This window comes from Papio anubis, chromosome 20 (assembly GCF_008728515.1).
Source record: "Papio anubis isolate 15944 chromosome 20, Panubis1.0, whole genome shotgun sequence".
Taxonomy (NCBI): Eukaryota; Metazoa; Chordata; class Mammalia; order Primates; family Cercopithecidae; genus Papio; species Papio anubis.
Window position 1 is genome coordinate 4,529,515 of NC_044995.1, and position 18,937 is coordinate 4,548,451.

At 54.5% G+C, this 18,937-nt stretch overlaps 1 protein-coding gene across 1 annotated transcript in view; it reads left to right on the forward strand.

Annotated features, from left to right (window-relative positions):
- The window catches only part of PRR12 (proline rich 12), a 35,933-nt gene that overhangs the window by 3,412 nt on the left and 13,584 nt on the right, over positions 1-18,937 (forward strand). Inside the window, 3 exon segments of the mRNA XM_003915908.5 lie at positions 58-3,374; positions 4,673-5,339; positions 7,435-7,862. Coding sequence (XP_003915957.3) covers positions 58-3,374; positions 4,673-5,339; positions 7,435-7,862 — 4,412 coding nt within the window.

Genomic DNA, 18,937 nt, shown 5'->3' on the forward strand with positions numbered 1-18,937 from the left:
GGCCAGGGTGGGGCTGGCTTGCTGTCCGCTCTGACCCGCGGTCTTCCTCATCTCCAGCCATGCACACGCCAGGCCCCACGGAGCTCTTCATCTCGGGCGCCCTGCCGGGTTCCAGCACCTTTCCGTCCTCCTCTGCCCTCTCGGCTTACCAACACCCGGCTTCCTTCGGCAGCCGCCCCTTCCCAGTGCCCTCGTCCCTCAGCCTCCAGGACCCCCCATTCAGCCCTCCAGCTAATGGGCTCCTGTCTCCTCATGACGTGCTGCACCTGAAGCCCTCGCAGGCACCCACGGTGCCCTCTTCACTGGGCTTTGAGCGCTTGGCAGGAGGCGGTGTCTTGGGGCCAGCTGGTCTCGGTCCAGCCCAGACCCCCCCTTACCGCCCTGGCCCCCCAGACCCACCACCACCACCTCGCCACCTCCCAACTCAGTTCAACCTGCTGGCTTCCTCTTCTGCTGCCGCCGCCGCTGCCGAGCAGTCCTCCCCACAGCTCTATAACTTCTCGGGTGCTGCCCCGGGCCCACCGCCGCCTGAGCGGGCCCTACCCCGCCAGGACACGGTCATCAAGCACTACCAGCGGCCAGCCAGTGCCCAGCCCCCACCACCCCCGCCACCAGCCCATGCCCTCCAGCACTATCTGAGCTGTGGAGGCAGCTACCCCTCCATGGGCCACCGGGCCAACCTGGCCTGCAGCCCCCTGGGTGGTGGGGAGCCCTCCCCGGGTGCTGGGGAGCCTAGCAAGGCTGGTCCCAGCGGAGCCACGGCGGGGGCATCTGGCCGGGCCACAGGCCCTGAGGCAGCGGGGGGCGGTGGGGCCGGAGGTGGTGGCGGAGGTTACCGCCCCATCATTCAGTCGCCTGGGTATAAGACGGGCAAAGGTGGTTATGGAGCAGCTGCCGGGGGTGCCACCAGGCCCCCCCCACCCCGTTCGACCGCTACCCCCAAATGCCAGAGCCTGGGTGGACCGGCAGCCGCCTATGCCACTGGGAAGGCCTCTGGGGCTGCAGGGGCAGGGGGCCAGGCTTATTCCCCTGGTCAGCCGCAAGGGCTTCTGGGACCCCAGGCCTATGGGCAAGGGTTTGGAGCGGGGCAGGCACAGGACTTGAGCAAAGGCCCCAGCTACTCAGGGGGCCCTCCACAGCCCCCCAGCGGCCCTCCTCCTCCTGGCCTGGCCACATGTCAGAGCTACTCCCCGGACCAGCTGCAGGGGCAGCTGTATGGGGTGCAGGGCGAGCCATACCCAGGGCCAGCCGCCCACTCCCAGGGGCTGCCCACAGCCAGCCCCTCGCTCAGCTACAGTACCGGCCATTCCCCAGCGCTCTCAGGCCATGGGGGTGGCTGGGGACCCAGCTCCTTGGGAGGTGGTGGTGAGGCCAGCCCATCTCACATCATTCGTCCGCTCCAGTCACCGCCTGCCACAGGCCGCCCGCCTGGAGTCGGTTCTCCAGGAGCCCCTGGCAAATACCTGAGCTCAGTGTTGGCCTCAGCCCCTTTCCTGGCACCTCCGGGAGCTGGCAGCTATGCAGCCGGAGCCGGTGGCTACAAGGGCAAGGGGGATGGCTCGGAGCTGCTGGCGGGCCCAGGTGGGCCTCCTGCGGAGCGCACAGAGGATGAGGAGTTCCTCATCCAGCATCTCTTGCAGGCGCCCAGCCCTCCTCGGACCTCAGGGGCAGACGGCTTGGTGGGCGAGGACGGGGCAGCAGATGCCTCTAAGGGACTTGGGGGGAGTGGCGGGGCCGGGGGACCGCCGGGTACACCCTATGAGTTGGCCAAGGAAGACCCCCAGAGGTACCACCTGCAGAGTGTCATCCGCACCAGTGCCAGCCTGGATGAGGGTGCCACTGCGGCACTGGAGCTGGGCCTGGGGAGGCTGAAGGAGAAGAAGAAAGGGCCAGAGCGGGGTGGCGAGACCCCTGAGGGGCTGGCCACCTCCGTTGTCCACTACGGGGCAGGTGCCAAGGAGCTGGGGGCCTTCTTGCAAAAGAGCCCACCACCCCCACCTCCCACGGCCCAGTCCACCCAGCCCACTCCCCATGGCCTCCTTCTGGAGGCCGGGGGCCCTGACCTCCCACTGGTGCTGCCTCCGCCTCCTCCCCAGCTGCTCCCCTCGGTCCTCAGCCATGCCCCCAGTCCCTCTCCCAGCGCCTCCAAAGTCGGCGTCCACCTCCTTGAGCCAGCCACCCGCGATGGGGCACCCCAGCCACCTCCACCGCCACCCCCGCCTCCACCACCCATGCCCCTGCAGCTCGAGGCCCACCTCCGCAGCCACGGCCTGGAGCCCGCGGCCCCCAGTCCCCGCCTGCGACCTGAGGAGAGCCTGGAGCCGCCAGGCGCCATGCAGGAATTGCTTGGGGCTCTGGAGCCGCTGCCCCCGGCGCCTGGGGACACCGGCGTAGGCCCGCCAAACTCGGAGGGCAAGGATCCCGCAGGTGCCTACCGCAGCCCCAGCCCGCAAGGCACCAAGGCGCCGCGCTTCGTGCCGCTCACCTCCATCTGCTTCCCTGACTCCTTGCTCCAAGACGAGGAGCGCAGCTTCTTCCCTACCATGGAGGAGATGTTCGGTGGAGGGGCCGCAGATGACTACGGCAAGGCCGGGCCACCCGAGGACGAGGGGGACCCCAAGGCGGGCGCTGGGCCACCCCCGGGCCCCCCTGCCTATGATCCCTATGGGCCCTACTGTCCTGGCCGGGCGTCGGGAGCCGGGCCCGAGACACCAGGCCTGGGCCTGGACCCCAACAAGCCCCCTGAACTGCCCTCCACGGTCAACGCCGAGCCACTGGGCCTGATCCAGAGCGGCCCCCACCAGGCGGCGCCACCACCCCCGCCTCCGCCACCACCGCCTCCCGCGCCGGCCTCCGAGCCCAAGGGTGGCCTCACCTCGCCCATCTTCTGCTCTACCAAGCCAAAGAAGCTGCTCAAGACATCCTCCTTCCACCTGCTGCGGCGCCGCGACCCACCCTTCCAGACCCCTAAGAAGCTGTACGCCCAGGAGTACGAATTCGAGGCGGACGAGGACAAGGCTGATGTGCCCGCCGACATCCGCCTCAACCCCCGGCGCCTGCCCGACCTGGTCTCCAGCTGCCGCTCCCGCCCGGCCCTCTCGCCACTGGGGGACATCGACTTCTGCCCGCCCAACCCGGGACCAGATGGCCCCCGGCGCCGTGGCCGCAAACCCACGAAGGCGAAGCGTGATGGGCCGCCCCGGCCCCGGGGGAGGCCCCGGATCCGCCCTCTGGAGGTCCCCACCACTGCGGGGCCCGCCTCGGCTTCCACGCCCACCGATGGCGCCAAGAAACCCCGGGGCCGGGGCCGAGGCCGGGGTCGAAAGGCTGAGGAGGCAGGGGGCACCCGGTTGGAGCCCCTGAAGCCACTTAAGGTGAGGGGGATGGGGTCTTGTAGGGGATAGGGGAGGAGGGGCTGTGCCCGATGTTTGAGTCTTAAAAGGAAGGAAGGGTTTACAGCCGCACCTTGGCATTTCTGGGGCAGGGGCATAATAAGGTTTATATTCCTAAAATCTGTGAGGAAGTTAGGTGAGGAATCAGGGTCCCACTGACAGACCTAAGAATTGAAATTCTGAATCTAGGCTGGCCACGGTGGTTCATGCTTGTAATCCCAGCACTTCAGGAGACTGAGGCGGAAGGATCTCTTGAAGCCAGATGTTCGAGACCAGCCTGGTCAACGTAGTGAGACCCTGGTTTCTATTAAAAACATAAAAATTGGCCGGGCGCGGTGGCTCAAGCCTGTAATCCCAGCACTTTGGGAGGCCGAGGCGGGTGGATCACGAGGTCAGGAGATCGAGACCATCCTGGCTAACATGGTGAAACCCCGTCTCTACTAAAAATACAAAAAAAAAATTAGCCAGATGTGGCTGTGTGTACCTATAGTCCCAGCTACTTAGAGGCTGAGGTGCGAGTATCTCTTGAGCCCTGGAGTTCAAGGCTGCAGTGAGCTAGGATTGCATCACTGCACTGTGGCCTGGAGTGAGACCCTGTCTCAAGAAATAAAGGAAATTATGGGTTTAGGGAGAGGTAGGAGGTTGGGGCTTATGCTTTTAGCCTTTTTTTTTTTTTTTTTTGAGAGACTTTCTGTCACCCAGGCTGCAGTGCAGTGGCATCATCTTGGCTCACTGTAATCTCCACCTCCTGGGTTCAAGAGATTCTCCTGCCTCAACCTCTTCAGTAGCTGGGATTACAGGCACCCGCCATCACACTCGGCTAATTTTTTTTTTTTTTTTTGTATTTTTAGTAGAGATGGGGTTTTACTACATTGGCCAGGCTGGTTTGAAACTCCTGACCTCAGGTGATCCGCCCGCCTCAGCCTCCCGAGGTGCTGGGATTATAGGCGTGAGCCACCTCACCCGGATTGCCTGCTTTTAGCTTCTATATCCCAAATGATGGGCATTCAGGGATCCTACGTTCCTGGGTTTCATGGGAAGCAGGTCTGGGGACCTGAACTGGGCTGTAAGTGAAGAGCTCAGTGAGTCCAAGTTCCTGGTCTTCTGAGCGAGGAACTCCAGTCTTGTCCTCTTAGAATCTAAGACAAGGGGTTTGCAGGTTTGAATTCTAGAAATTCACGGGCTGAGCACCTGTAAATTTGGATTTTTGGGGGCTGAGGGGGGATGGGACTGGGGGCCCAGACTCCTGGGCCCTAACGGCCCGCCACTCCCATGTCTAGATCAAGCTGTCTGTGCCCAAGGCTGGCGAGGGTCTGGGAGCCTCATCGGGTGATGCCATATCAGGCACTGACCACAACAGCCTGGACTCGAGCCTGACTCGGGAGAAGATCGAGGCCAAGATCAAGGAGGTGGAGGAGAAGCAGCCGGAGATGAAGTCGGGTTTCATGGCCTCCTTCTTGGACTTCCTCAAGTCAGGCAAGCGCCACCCACCACTTTACCAGGCGGGCCTGACACCTCCGCTCAGCCCTCCCAAGAGCGTGCCACCCTCTGTGCCAGCCCGAGGCCTGCAGCCCCAGCCCCCTGCCACCCCCGCTGTGCCACATCCCCCACCTTCCGGAGCCTTCGGGCTTGGGGGCGCCCTGGAGGCTGCGGAGAGTGAAGGGCTGGGGCTGGGCTGCCCTTCACCCTGCAAGCGACTGGATGAGGAGCTGAAGCGGAACCTCGAGACACTGCCCTCCTTCTCCTCGGACGAGGAAGACTCTGTCGCCAAGAACCGAGACCTGCAGGAGAGCATCTCCTCGGCCATCTCTGCCCTCGATGACCCACCCCTTGCTGGGCCAAAGGACACCTCCACCCCAGATGGGCCGCCCTTGGCCCCCGCAGCTGCAGTTCCAGGGCCACCCCCTCTTCCGGGGCTCCCCAGTGCCAACGGCAATGGCACTCCTGGTGAGCTCTGGGAACGTGGTCTGGGAGTAGAGTGGAGCTTAAAGGTTATCACGGTCACTAGATACAGTTGTGCAGGTTACGCACTGTTTAAGAGACACCATTCACGTAGATGGTACAAGCTGGCATATTTATGAAGGGACTTTCCTGATTACACAGGCATTTTGAGGAAGGTGTGTATCTTGTTCTAATTCACCCAGAGGTGCTAAGTGGACTAGGAGGGGCCCCAAGGCAGATACTGGAGAATGCAAGGAGACAGGGCAGGTGATGAGTTACAGGAGGGGAGCTACTCAGGTTCTGAATGGTGGGAGGTGTGGGGACTGAGGAGGGCTCTGAGTCAGCCACGTGTGAAGGTACAGAAAGATGTCTGGGGGCAGAGAAAGACTTGGGGAGGGTCATGGGTCTTGGGAGTGGGCAGCGGAAGGCAAGACTAGGGGCACAGGAAGGGTTTAGGTTGTGCTCTGGCTGTGACACAGCTTAAGGGGTGTTAATGGCAGAAACAGGCATTGGGAGATGAGAGATGGGAGCTTACAGGAGGGCATAGAGGGGACTTGGGAAATGGAGAGAGCTTTTGGGGGGTGTAGAAAGTTGGGGAATGGGGAGTGGGGAGGTGAGAAGAAGGGGTGAGGCCAAAGCTGACAGGGTCATTGCAGGAGAGAACAGCCAGGCTGAGAGAGCCTTTGAAGGGCTTGGAAGGCCCATGGCCAAGGATACAAGGACGGAGAAGCAGCAGTTTTATGGGTCGGGTGAGATTTCAGGGAGTTAGAGGGGAGTGTTGAAAAAAAAAAAAAAAAAAAAAACCATGACAGGCTGGGCACAGTGGGCAACACCTGTAATCCTAGCACACTTTGGGAGGCTGAGACAGGAGGATCACTTGAGCCCAGGAGGTTGAGGCTGTGGTGAACCATGATTGAGCCACTATACTCCACCCTGGGTGACAGAGCAAGACCCTAAGACAGGGTCTTTTTAAACAAAAAACCCCCCAAACAAAACAAAAAGACCCTGTGAGGTTTTTGTTTTGTTTTGTTTTTTTTGTGAGCCAGAGTCTCGCTCTGTCACCCAGGCTGGAGTTTAGTGGCACAATCTTGGCTCACCGCAACTTCTGCCTTCCAGGTTCAAGTGATTCTCCTGCCTCAGCCTCCCAAGTAGCTGGGACTACAGGTGCGTGCCACCATGCCCAGCTAATTTTTTGTATTTTTAGTAGAGATGGTGTTTCACTATGTTGGCCAAGCTGGTCTTGAACTCCTTACTTCGTGATCTGCCCACCTCAGCATCCCAAAGTGTTGGGATTACAGGCGTGAGCCACTGTGCCCAGCCGTTTTTGTTTTGTTTTGTTTTGTTTTTCAAGACAGAGTCTCACTCTGTCCACCAGGCTGGAGTACAGTGGCACGATCTTGGCTCACTGCAACCTCCGCCTCCCGGGTTCAAGCTGTTCTCCTGCCTCAGCCTCCCGAGTAGCTGAGATTACAGGCACCTGCCACCACACCTGGCTCATTTTTTATATTTTTGGTAGAGACAGGGTTTTACCATGTTGGCCAGGCTGGTCTCGAACTCCTGACCTCAAGTGATCCGCCTGCCTCGGCTTCTGAAAGTAGTGGGATTACAGGCGTGAACCACCATGCCCGCCTCCTATGAGGTTCTTAAAAGGCCTGAAGAAGGGAGCTGGCAGACAGAGGAGGGGTTAGCAGTCTGCACACTAGTGAGCAGGCCAAGGAAAGAACAAAGATGGGCCTGGAGGGAGGAGGATGAGGCCTTGGAGGAAGACAAGGTGAGGAAGTAGAGCTAGGGAGGTGATGACTTAGGAGTTGGGAGGGTCATTCAGGAGGAGGAGTTAAGAGCCAGACAAGGGCTTTGAGACCACAAAGAGACATTTCAGGACTGAGAAGAGGATTAGGGATGGGAGACAGGTCTCCTTTACAGCCACAGGAGCCAGAGTAGGTCTCTGTAGAGACTCCGATAGGGTAGAAGGGCCACTGGGAGCTGAGTGGTAGTTACAGACAGAGGGGTTCTTGGTACAGAAAGTGATGTTTAAAGGACAAGAGGAAAGGTGCCAGGAATGATGAATAACATCCAGGCCTGATGTCCCTGTCTCCCCCAGAGCCCCCACTGCTGGAGGAGAAACCCCCACCCACTCCACCTCCTGCCCCGACTCCTCAGCCTCAGCCTCCACCACCCCCTCCGCCGCCACAGCCAGCCCTGCCCTCGCCGCCCCCGCTGGTGGCCCCCACGCCCAACTCACCACCGCCACCACCGCTGCCGCCACCACCTCCACCAGCTATGCCCTCGCCTCCACCGCCACCCCCACCAGCCGCTGCCCCACCCGCTGCCCCTCCTGAGGAGCCCGCCGCCCCGTCCCCCGAAGACCCTGAGCTGCCGGACACCCGGCCCCTGCATCTGGCCAAGAAGCAGGAGACGGCGGCCGTGTGTGGGGAGACGGACGAGGAGGCCGGTGAGAGTGGCGGAGAGGGCATCTTCCGGGAGCGGGACGAGTTCGTCATCCGCGCCGAGGACATCCCTTCTCTCAAGGTGAGTCCCAACCTTCTCCAAAAACTGGGCCTGATGGGTTTGGTCACCTGTTTTGTTGAGCGCCTGCTGGATGTCAGGCTTGTATTGGGACCTGCAGATCCAGTGATGGCCTGGCCGCCCTGGAATTCACAGTCCGATGGGGCTGATAGAGGTGTCGAGGACCTGCGGGCCTCAGAGGTTTTATTTGCGTTTGTGTGTATACATGCATTACTTACATGTAAGGTAAAGCGATTGTTAACGTGTATGTGTCTATACATGCATTACTTGCATATAAGGTAAAGCGATTGTGAATGTTTATGCAGATACCCTACTGTGGGTGGTAGAGGACCAGTACTGTACAAGCAGACGCGGCTCTGGCCTCAGGGAGCTTCTAGTCTAATGGAACGAGCCAGAGAGACAGGCTACTTTGCCATTTATGGCACAATGGTGGAAATGTGAGTCACTGACATAGACTACCTGCAGGTAACCCGTAAATGTAATTGGGCCGGACGCGGCGGCTTACACCTGTAATCTCAGCACTTTCGAAGTTTGAGACCAGCCTAGCCACATATTGAAACCTTTTCTCTCAAACGAAAAGAGTGAATCATTTGGGAATGCTCACTGTGTGTCAGGCTATATCTTTTTTTTTTTTTTTGAGACGGAGTTTCACTCTTATTGCTCGGCTCACTGCAACCTCCGCCTCCCAGGTTGAAGAGATTCTCTTGACTTGGCCTCCCAAGTAGCTGGGACTACAGGCGCACGCCACCACGTCCGGCTGATTTTTGTGTTTTTAGTAGAAACGGGGGTTTCACTGTGTTGGCCAGGCTGGTCTCAAACTCCTGACCTCAGGTGATCTACCTGCTCGGCCTCCCAAAGTGCTGGGATTATAGGTGTGAGCCACTGCACCCGGCTGGCCATATCTTCAATACTTACTTTAAATAGTTAAATACATAAGTGCAGACCAACAGCCTGTTCACTGCTTCCAGTTTGTCTACCGCAGGGGTTGGAAAACTGTGGCCCCTAGGCCAAATCCAGCCCACTGCTTGTTTTTGCAAATAAAGTTTTATTGATACACAACCATGCCCATTTATTTACATGTTGTCTATGGCTGTTTTTCGCATATGGCAGTGAGCTGGGTAGTTAGCTGGCCCTCAATGGCAAAAAATATCTCTGGCTCATCATGAATAAGGTTTGCTGGCCTCTACTCTACTGGGTTCATTGGACAAATAGAGTTGGATCAGAGGATTAACTTGCAAGGCACTTGATGGGGTAGGTGTTATCAGGTGCCCATGGAGTGCTCTGCGCAGGGCATGCGGCTGAGCAGGTGTTCAGGAGGTCAGCCCTGATGGTGGCATGGAAGCCAAGGCCATTCTCCATGTCAGTCATTGTCATTGATTGTACTGATTATGAGACAGGATTATTGTTTGGCCCTTCATGTATACTATGACACTTAATTTAATCTTGGCCAGTCGTGGTGGCTCACGCCTCTAATCCCAGCACTTTGGGAGGCCAAGGCAGGTGGATCACTTGAGGTCAGGAGTTTGAGACCAGCCTGGCCAATATGGTGAAACCCCGTCTTTACTAAAAGTACAAAAAATTAGCTGGGCGTGGTGGGGTGTACCTGTAATCCCATCTACTCGGGAGGCTGAGGAAGGAGGATCACTTGAACTCTGCCGGGGGAGTGTGGGGCGGAGGTTGCAGGGAGTGAGATTGTGCCACTGCATTCCAACCTGGGCGCCAAGCAAGACTCCATCTCGAAAATAATAATAATAATAATTTAGTCCTGGATGTCGTTTTAATTTAATGTCGGATGTAACATGGAGAAATTATGGGAAAAATTAATTATAAGGATAATAACTATTATTACACTTTCTTCTTTTCTGTTTGTTCGTTTTTTTTTTTTTTTTGAGATGGAGTCTTGCTCTGTCACCCAGGCCAGAGTGCAGGGGCGCAATCTCGGCTCACTGCAACCTCTGCTGCCCGGGTTCAAGCAATTCTCCTGCCTCAGCCTCCTGAGTAGCTGGGATTACTGGCACGTGCCACCACACCTGGCTAATGTTTGCATTTTTAGTAGAGAAGGGGTTTCAACATCTTGGCCAAACTGCTCTTCCACTTCTTACCTTGTGATCCACCCATCTCGGCCTCCCAAAGTGCTGGGATTACAGGCATGAGCCACCGCGCCCGGCCTTACACTTTCTTCTTAAGTGTGTTTTTTGAGGCAAACTCAAATGTATTTTTTCCTATGTTATTTCAATGTATTTCATTGTGGGAAAAGTAAATAATAGAGCAGGCTGGGAGTGGTGGCTCACGCCTGTAATCCCAGAACTTTGAGAGGCTGAGGTGAGAGGATCACTTGAGAGCAGCTAGCCAAATAGCAAGACCTCACATCTACCAAAAACAATAAATAAATTAGCCAGGCATGGTAGCGCATGCCTGTAGTCTCAGCTACGTGAAAGGCTAAGATGGCAGGATTGCTTGAGCCCAGGAGTTTGCGGTTGCCGTGAGCTATCTATGATTGCACCACAGCACTCCAGCCTCGGTGGCAGAGCGAGACCCTGTCTCTACTACCTCTGAGGAACAGGATTTTGGGAACATCACAGTCAGAATTTCGTTTTATCTTTCTTTGTTTTTAAAATCATGGTCACATACGTACCATGAAATTTGTCGTTTTAACCAGTTTTCAGTGTATGGTTCGGTGGCATTAAGGATATTGACATCATGCTGGGCGTGGTGTCTCACGCCTGTAATCCCAGCACTTTGGAAGGCCAAGGCGGGCAGAACACGAGGTCAAGAGATTGAGACTATCCTGGCTAACATGGTGAAACCCTGTCTCTACTAAAAATATAAAAATTAGCTGGGAGTCTCATGTCTGTAATCCCAGCACTTTGGAAGGCTGAGGTGGGTGGATCATGAGGTCAGGAGATCGAGACTATCCTGGCTAACGTGGTGAAACCCCATCTCTACTAAAAATACAAGAAATTAGCCGGGCCTGGTGGTGGGCGCCTGTAGTCCCAGCTACTCTGGAGGCTGAGGCAGGAGAATGGCGTGAACCCAGCAGGTGGAGCTTGCAGTGAGCCGAGATTGCGCCACTGCACTCCAGCCTGGGCGACAGAGCGAGACTCCGTCTCAAAAATAAAATAAAATAAAATAAAATTAGCCAGGCATAGTGGCGGGTCCCTGTAATCCCAACTACTTGGGAGGCTGAGGCAGGAGAATCGCTTGAACCTGGGAGTTGGAGGTTACAGTGAGCTGAGATCGTGCCACTGCACTCCAGTCTGCTAAGGGAGCAAGACTGTCTCAAAAAAAAAAAAATTGACATCATAGGCCAGGTGCGGTAGCTCATGCCTGTAATTGCAGCACTTTGGAAGGCCAAGGCGGGCAGATCACCTGAGGTCAGGAGTTTGAGACCAGCCACTGCACTCCAGCCTGGGCTACAAGAGCAAAACTCTGTCTCAAAAAAATAAAGAAAAAAACCATATTGACATTGTTGAATGACCGTCACCACCATCCGTCTCCAAGTTTTATCTTTTTTTTATTTTTGAGACGGAGTCTCGCTGTGCTCCCAGGCTGGAGTGCAGTGGCGTGATCTAGGCTCACTGCAAGCTCCGCTTCCCGGGTTCACGCCATTCTCCCGCCTCAGCCTCCCAAGTAGCTGAGACTACAGGCGCCCGCCACCACGCCCGGCTAGTTTTTTGTATTTTTAGTAGAGACGGGGTTTCACCATGTTAGCCAGGATGGTCTCGATCTCCTGACCTCATGATCCACCCGCCTCGGCCTCCCAAAGTGCTGGGATTACAGGCTTGAGCCACCGCGTCCGGGCAAAGTTTTATCTTTTTATATAAAAAAGATAAACTTCATTATAGAGACTACAGTAGCATTTTACAGGGATGGAAACTGAGTCTCACAGGTAAAAAGTTCTTCCGACTGCGGATTACTATGCCCGTCTTTTTGAGACAGGGTGTCCCTCTGTTGTCCAGGCTGGAGTGCAGTGACATGATCTTGGCTAACTGCAACTTCTGCCTCCGTAGTTCAAGCGCTTCTCATAACTCAGCCTCTCGAGTAGCTGCGACTACAGAGGACCCTACCACGCTTGGCTAATTTTTGTATTTTTAGTAGAGATGGGGTTTCACCATGTTGGCCAGGCTGGTCTCAAACTCATGACCTCGGGTGATCCGCCCACCTCGGCCTCCCAAAGTGCTGGGATTACAGGAATGAGCCACTGTGCCTGGCCTATTATCCTCATTTTTTAGGGAAGGAAACTGAGGCACAGAGAGATAAAGTAGCTTTCCCAGGCTTTTGTAGCTCGGGATCCACACCCAGCCCTGCTGGCTCCTTAGGGAACCCATATTTTTTTATATGAGTCTCTCGGGCTTCTGTCGCTTCCCAGGCTGGAGTGCAGTGGCGCGATCTCCGGGCTTCACCTGCAAGCTCCGGCCCCGGTTCCCGCCCATTCTCCTGCCTCAGCCCCGAGTAGCTGGGACTACAGGCGCCTCGCCACTCACGCCAAGGTTTTTTTGTATTTTATAGAGACGGGCTCTCACTGTGTTAGCTAGGATGTGGCCTCACCCTGACCTCGCGGATCCGCCTGCCTCGCCTCCTGCTGGATTACAGGCTTGAGCCACTGCTACCGGCTTAGGGAACCCATATTCTTATTTTATTTATTTTTGAGATAGTGTTTCACTTGTTGCCCAGGCTGGAGTGCAATGGTGCAGTCTTGGCTCACTGCAACTCTCCCAGCCCCCCGAAGTCTGCTGCATTCTCCTGCCTCAGCCTCCCGAGTAGTTGGGGATTACAGGCATGCTTCACCATGCCTGGTTAATTTTGTGTTTTTAGTGAGATGGGGTTTCTCCATGTTGGTCAGGCTACTCTCGACCTCTCCCACCTCAGGTGATCTGCCCGCCAGCCTACCAAAGCGCTTGGGATTATAGGCGTGAGCTACTACCAGCCAAGAACCCATATTTATCCCCACTCAGCCAGGCACCATGTATCGCCCTAGTCAAACCCAGCTGAGCCAGCATTGGGTCAAAATGAATGTGGTCCTAGGGTGTGTGGGACCTTGAGCATCCCCATTTTACAGATGGGGAAGTTCACATTCAGAGAAAGGGAGTCAGTCGGCCACAAACCCCGGGATTGGAGCCAGGGCCATCTGACCACCTCCCAGCTGGCATGGGGCAGGAAGGGGCCAGGTGAGGACTCCCAGATGCTTAAAATGCAACTTGAGTGTGTGCATTATAATGGGGACAAACCCCATGCCTTTGCCAAACATACAGACCTTTGGGGACGCTGCGGGCCTTGAGACAGGGCAGGCCAAGGGTATAGCTAAGACCCCAGCTTTGGTTTAAATCTGACTGACTAAATTTCTACACTTATTATTATGATTTTTTTTTGTTTTTGAGACAGGGCTCCTCACTCTGTCACCTGTGGCTGGTGCAAGGAAGTGGCATGATCATGGCTCACTGAAGCCTCAAACTCCTGGGCTCAAGTGATCCCTCCCCACCTCAGCCTCCCCGAGTAATTCAGGAACTACAGGCATACAACACCATGCCTGGCAAATTTTTTATTCCTCTAAGCAGGAGACTGGCGCCTCATTCTGTTGACCTTGGCTGTCTGAACTCTGGCCTAAGCAGTCCTCCCCCGCCAGCCTCCCAAAGTACTGGAGATTGCCGTGTGTGAGCCACTGTGTCTGACTTCTTTTTTCTTTTTTTTTTGAGACGGAGTCTCAATCTGTCTGAGGATGGAGTGCAGTGGCAGTCTTGGCTTACTGCAACCCTCACCCGCAGATTCAAGCGATTCTGCCTCAGCTTCCCTGAGTAGCTGGGATTACATGCAGCCACCACGCCCCATCTAATTTTGTATTTTAGTAGAGATGTAGTTTCACTATGTTAGTCAGGGCTGGTCTTGAACTCCTAACCCCTGTGATTTGCCCTTGGCCTCCCAAAGTGCTGGTATTACAGGCGCGGAGCCACTGTGCCCGGCCTCCATTTTTTCTTTTTATACCATCTCTTTTTTTTTTGAGATGGAGTCTCTGTCTCCCAGGCTGGAGTGCAGTGGCACAGTGTCGGCTCACTGCAATCACAACCTCCTGGGTTCAAGTGGGATTCTCCTGCCTCAGCCTCCTGAGTAGCTGGGATTACAGGCACTCCCGCTACCATGCCTGGCTAATTTTTGTATTTTTAGTAGAGATGGGGTTTCACCATGTTGGCCAGGCTGGTGGTGAAACCACTCTAAAGCCCCTACAAAACAAGCTATAGACCATTGTTTATTCCAGAAAAACAGCAACTAATATAAATATCACTGAGTCATATATGTGATTTTAAATGTTTTCATTCCTGCATTTATAAAAATAAAAGATAGATGAAATTATATTAGGTGGCCAAAGTGCTGTACTCTCAGCACTTCTTTGGGAGGACGAGGCAGGAGGATTGCTTGAATCCAGGAGTTGCAGGACCAGCCTTTTTGGGCAAATATCAGGAGTCTGGGCTTTAAAAAAAAGAAATTAGCCATAGATGCATTTTATTTTTTTATTTTTATTATTATTATTATTATTTTATTACTTTTATTTATTTATTTATTTTTTTGGAGACGGAGTTCTCGCTTCGTCGGGCTTCGGCTGGAGTGTGGTGAGGGTTCAGCTCGTCAGGGTCTACTTCCGGTTCACGCTGATATCTCAGCCCTCGAAGCTGGGATCATAGGCGCCACCACCTCGCCTGCCAGTTTTTATTTCTTAATAGGAGATCGGGTTTCGTGTTAGCCAGGATGGTCTCGATCTCCTGACCTCGATCCGCTGCCTGCCTCCCAGCTGGGATTACAGGCTTCTGAGCCACCTACTGCCTATTTTATTTTTGAGACGGTGAGTCTTGCTTTGTCGCCTAGGCTGGAGTGGCAGTGGCCGGTCTCAGCTCTCACTGCAAGCTCCGGGCCCTGGGTTTAGGCCATTCTCCTGCCTCAGCCTCCCAAGTAGCTGGGACCACAGGCGCTCAGCCACCGCTCGCTAGTTTTTGTATTTTTTGGTAGAGACGGGTTTCACTGCAGCTAGCTAGGCTGGTCTCTCGACTAACCTCGATCCGGGCCGTCTCGGCCCCAAAGTGCTGGGATTATGGCTTGAGCTTCACCGCTACTCGCCAGGAATGCATTTTATTTAACCTAACATATCTAAAATATTATTTCAGCTACATGCGGTGGCTCACACCTGTAATCCCGGCAGTTTGAGATGTTGAGGTGAGAGGATCACTTGAGCCCAGAGGTTGAGGCTGCAGTGAGCTATGATTGCGCCACTGCACTCCAGCCTGGGCAACCGAGTGAGCCTCTGTCATGCGCACATGCACACACACACAGAGTTTCAACTTGTAATTAATAAAGAACAACTCTTAATGATGTTTTTGCCAGGTGTAGTGGGTCTTGCCTGTAATCCCAGCACTTTGGGAGGCCAAGGTGGGTGGATCGCTTGAGGTCAGGAGTTCAAGACCAGCTTGGGCAACATGGCAAACCCCCCCCCCTACAAAAAAAAAAAAAGAAAAAGAAAAATTAGCTAGATATAGTGGCATGCGTTTGTTGTCCTAGCTACTTGAGAGGCTGAGGTGGGAGAATCGCTTCATCCTGGAAGACGGAGGTTGCAGTGAGCCGAAATCGTACCACTGCACTCCAGTCTGGGTGACAGAGTGAGAGCCTGTCTCAAAAAGAAAAAAAAAAGAAAAGCTGTTGGCTGGGTGTGGTGGCTCAGGCCTGTAATCGCAGCACTTCGGGAGGCCAAAGCGGGTGAGTCACCTGAGGTCCAGAGTTAAGACCAGCCTGGTCAACATAGTGAAACGCCATCTCTGCCGAAAATATAAAAATTAGCTGGGCGTGGTGGTGGGCACCTGTAATCCCACCTACTCAGGAGGCTGAGGCAGGAGAATTGCTTGAACCTGGGAGGCGGAGGTTGCAGTGAGCTGAGTTCATACCATTGCACTCTAGCCTGGGCGACAAGAGTAAAACTCAGTCTCAAAAAAAGAAAAAGAAAAACTGTTAATGATGTTTTAATTTTTTTTTTTTTTTTGAGATGGAGTCTCGCTCTGTTGCCCAGGCTGGAGTGCAGTGGCACGATCTTGGCTCACTGCAAGCTCCGCCCCCCAGGTTCACGCCATTCTCCTGCCTCAACCTCCCGAGTAGCTGGGACTACAGGCGCCCGCCACCACACCCGGCTAATTTTTTTTTTGTATTTTTAGTAGATGCTGGGTTTCACCGTGTTAGCCAGGATGGTCTCGATCTCCTGACCTCGTAATCCGCCCGTCTCGGCCTCCCATAGTGCTGGGATTACAGGCGTGAGCCACCACACCCAGCCGATGTTTTAATATTATTAAATGGGGATACTACTAAAATGAAAAGTTGAGGTTTTAACTTTTTTTGCGTACCAAGACTTCAAAATCCTGTGAATACTTTGTACTGATTGAATGCATCCATTGGACCAGCCACATTTCAAGTGCTGCAGCCTGTCACCTCAGGCGCGGTGGCTCAAGCCTGCAATCCCAGCACTTCGGGAGGCTGAGGTGCTTGGCAGATCACTTGAGCCCAGAAGTTTGAGACCAGCCTGGGCAACATAGTGAGACCCTGTCTCTGCACAAAATTCAAAAAAATTTAACCAGACAGGGTGGTGCCTGCCTGTAGTCCCGGCTACTGGAGAGGCTGACGTGTGAGAATCACCGGAGCCCAGGAGGTTGAGGTTGTAGTGAGCCACGATTACACCACTGCACTCCAGCCTGGGTGATGGAGAATGTGACCCTGTCTCAAAAAAAAAAAAAAAAAATCAATCTCAAAAGCTCAAGATCCACTTGTGGGAACGAGCTGCCAAATTGACAGGGCCGGGCTAGCCCATTCTCCTTCCCTGTCTGTAAACTGAAACTGCCGTTGGGGTTGTTGTAAGGGTTGGGCAGCGTGTATACTCCAAGCATGTAAGAATTCACTGGGTGGAGACTGGGCGCAGTGGCTCCTGCCGGGAATCCCAGCACTTTGGGAGGCTGAGGTGGGTGGATTGCTTACGCTCAGGAGTTCAACACCAGCCTGGTCAACATGGCGAAATCCTGCCTGTACTAAGAATACAAAAAATTAGCCAGGTGTGTGGTTTCACATGCCTATATTCCCAGCTACCCTCGAGGCTGATCACCCCGAGTTTGAGAGATCAAGGCTGCAGTGAGCCAGGATTGCGCCATTGCATTCCCACCTGGGCAACTGGAATGAGACCCTGTCTCAAAAAAGAAAAAGTTGGCTGGGTGTGGTGGTTCGCATCTGTAATCCCAGCACTTTCAGAGGTCGAGGTGGGTGGATCACTTGAAGTGAGGAGGTCAGGATCAGCGTGGACAACATGGTGCAGTCCCGTCTCTACTGAAAATACAAAACTTAGCCAGACATGGTGGCGGGTCCCTGTAATCCCAGCTACTCAGGAGGCTGAAGCAGGAGAATCACTTGAATTCAGGAGGCGGAGGTTTCAGTGAGCTGAGATAGTGCCGCTGCACTCCAGCCTGGGCCACAGAGTGAGACTCTGTCTCAAAAAAAAAAAGTTCATTGGGTGGAGAAGAGTATGGTGTTGGGGTTGTCCAGGCGGAGGAAACAGCTGTGCAAAGGCCCTGTGGTGAGGGAAAGCACACTGTGTTTGAGGTGTGCAGGGTCACAAGGTGTTAAGTGACTGGACAGTGAATGCTGAGACTGGGCAGGTGGGCTGGGCCCAGCCATGTTGGACATGGGTGCAGGGATGAGTTCCATGGGTGCTGGTGAAGACATTAGGCTCTATGCCATTTAGAGCCCCTGGCTAGTAGGGAGGTGACTGGGGAGTTGTTCAAGCCTGGACAGTACTCTGTCCACAGCATCTGTCCTGGGACTGACTCCCCTGTTAATGGAACCCTGCAGTTTTCTTTTTCTTTTTTTTTTTTTTGAGACAAGTCTCGCTCTTGTCCCCCAGGCTGGAGTGCAATGGTGCGATCTCAGTTCACTGCAATCTCCGCCTCCCGGGTTCAAGTGATTCTCCTGCCTCAACCTCCAGAGTAGCTGGGATTACAGGCACCTGCCACCACACTTGGCTAATTTTTGTATTTTTAGTAGAGACGGTGTTTCACCATATTGACTGGGCTGGTCTTGAACTCCTGACCTCAGGTGATCCACCTGCCTCGGCCTCCCAAAATGCTGGGATTACAGGTGTGAGCCACCCTGCGCCCACCCTGGGGCCCTGCAGTTTTCTCATTAATATCGAGTCTGAGTGTCTCTAGCTCAGTGGCTTACATCCCCACTGCTTACAACACACGTCTTAGCTTGTCACACTTCAGATTCTCAGGGGAAAATCTGATTCTACTCAGCCTATAGGGCCAAGATGAGGTCAGTGGCTGGGAACAGTGGTCCATGCCTGTAATCCCAATACATTGAGGCCGAGGTGGGAGGATCTCTTGAACCTGGGAGTTGGGCATGCCATGGTAAAACCCTGTTTCTATTTTTTTTTTTGAGATGGAGTCTCGCTTTGTCGCCCAGGCTGGAGTGCTGTGGTGCAATCTCAGCTCACTGCAAGCTTCGCCTCCAGGTTCACGCCATTCTCCTGCCTCAGCCTCCTGAGTAGCTGAGACTACAGGTGCCCGCCACCACCCCCGGCTAATTTTTTTGTGTGTTTTTAGCCAGAATGGTCTCGATCTCCTGACCTGGTGATCCGCCTGTCTTGGCCTCCCAAAGTGCTGGGATTACAGGCGTGAGCCACTGCGCCTGGCCTTTTTTTCTTTTTCTTTTTTTTTTTTTTTTTGAGACAGAGTTTTGCTCTGTCGGCCAGGCTGGAGTCCAGTGGCGCAATCTTGGCTCACTGCAACCTCTGCCTCCCAGGTTCAAGCGATTGTCCTACCTCAGCCTCCCGAGTAGCTGGGATTACAGGCATGTGCTATCATGCCCAGCTAATTTTTGTATTTTTGTAGAGACGGGGTTTCACCATGTTGGCCAGGCTGATCTCGAACTACTGACCTCAAGTGATCTACCTGCCTCGGCCTTCCAAAGTGATTACAGGCATGAGCCACTGCACCTGGCCGTGAAACGCCATTTCTACAAAAAATACAAAAATTATCCAGGAGTGGTGGTGCATAGCTGTAGTCCCA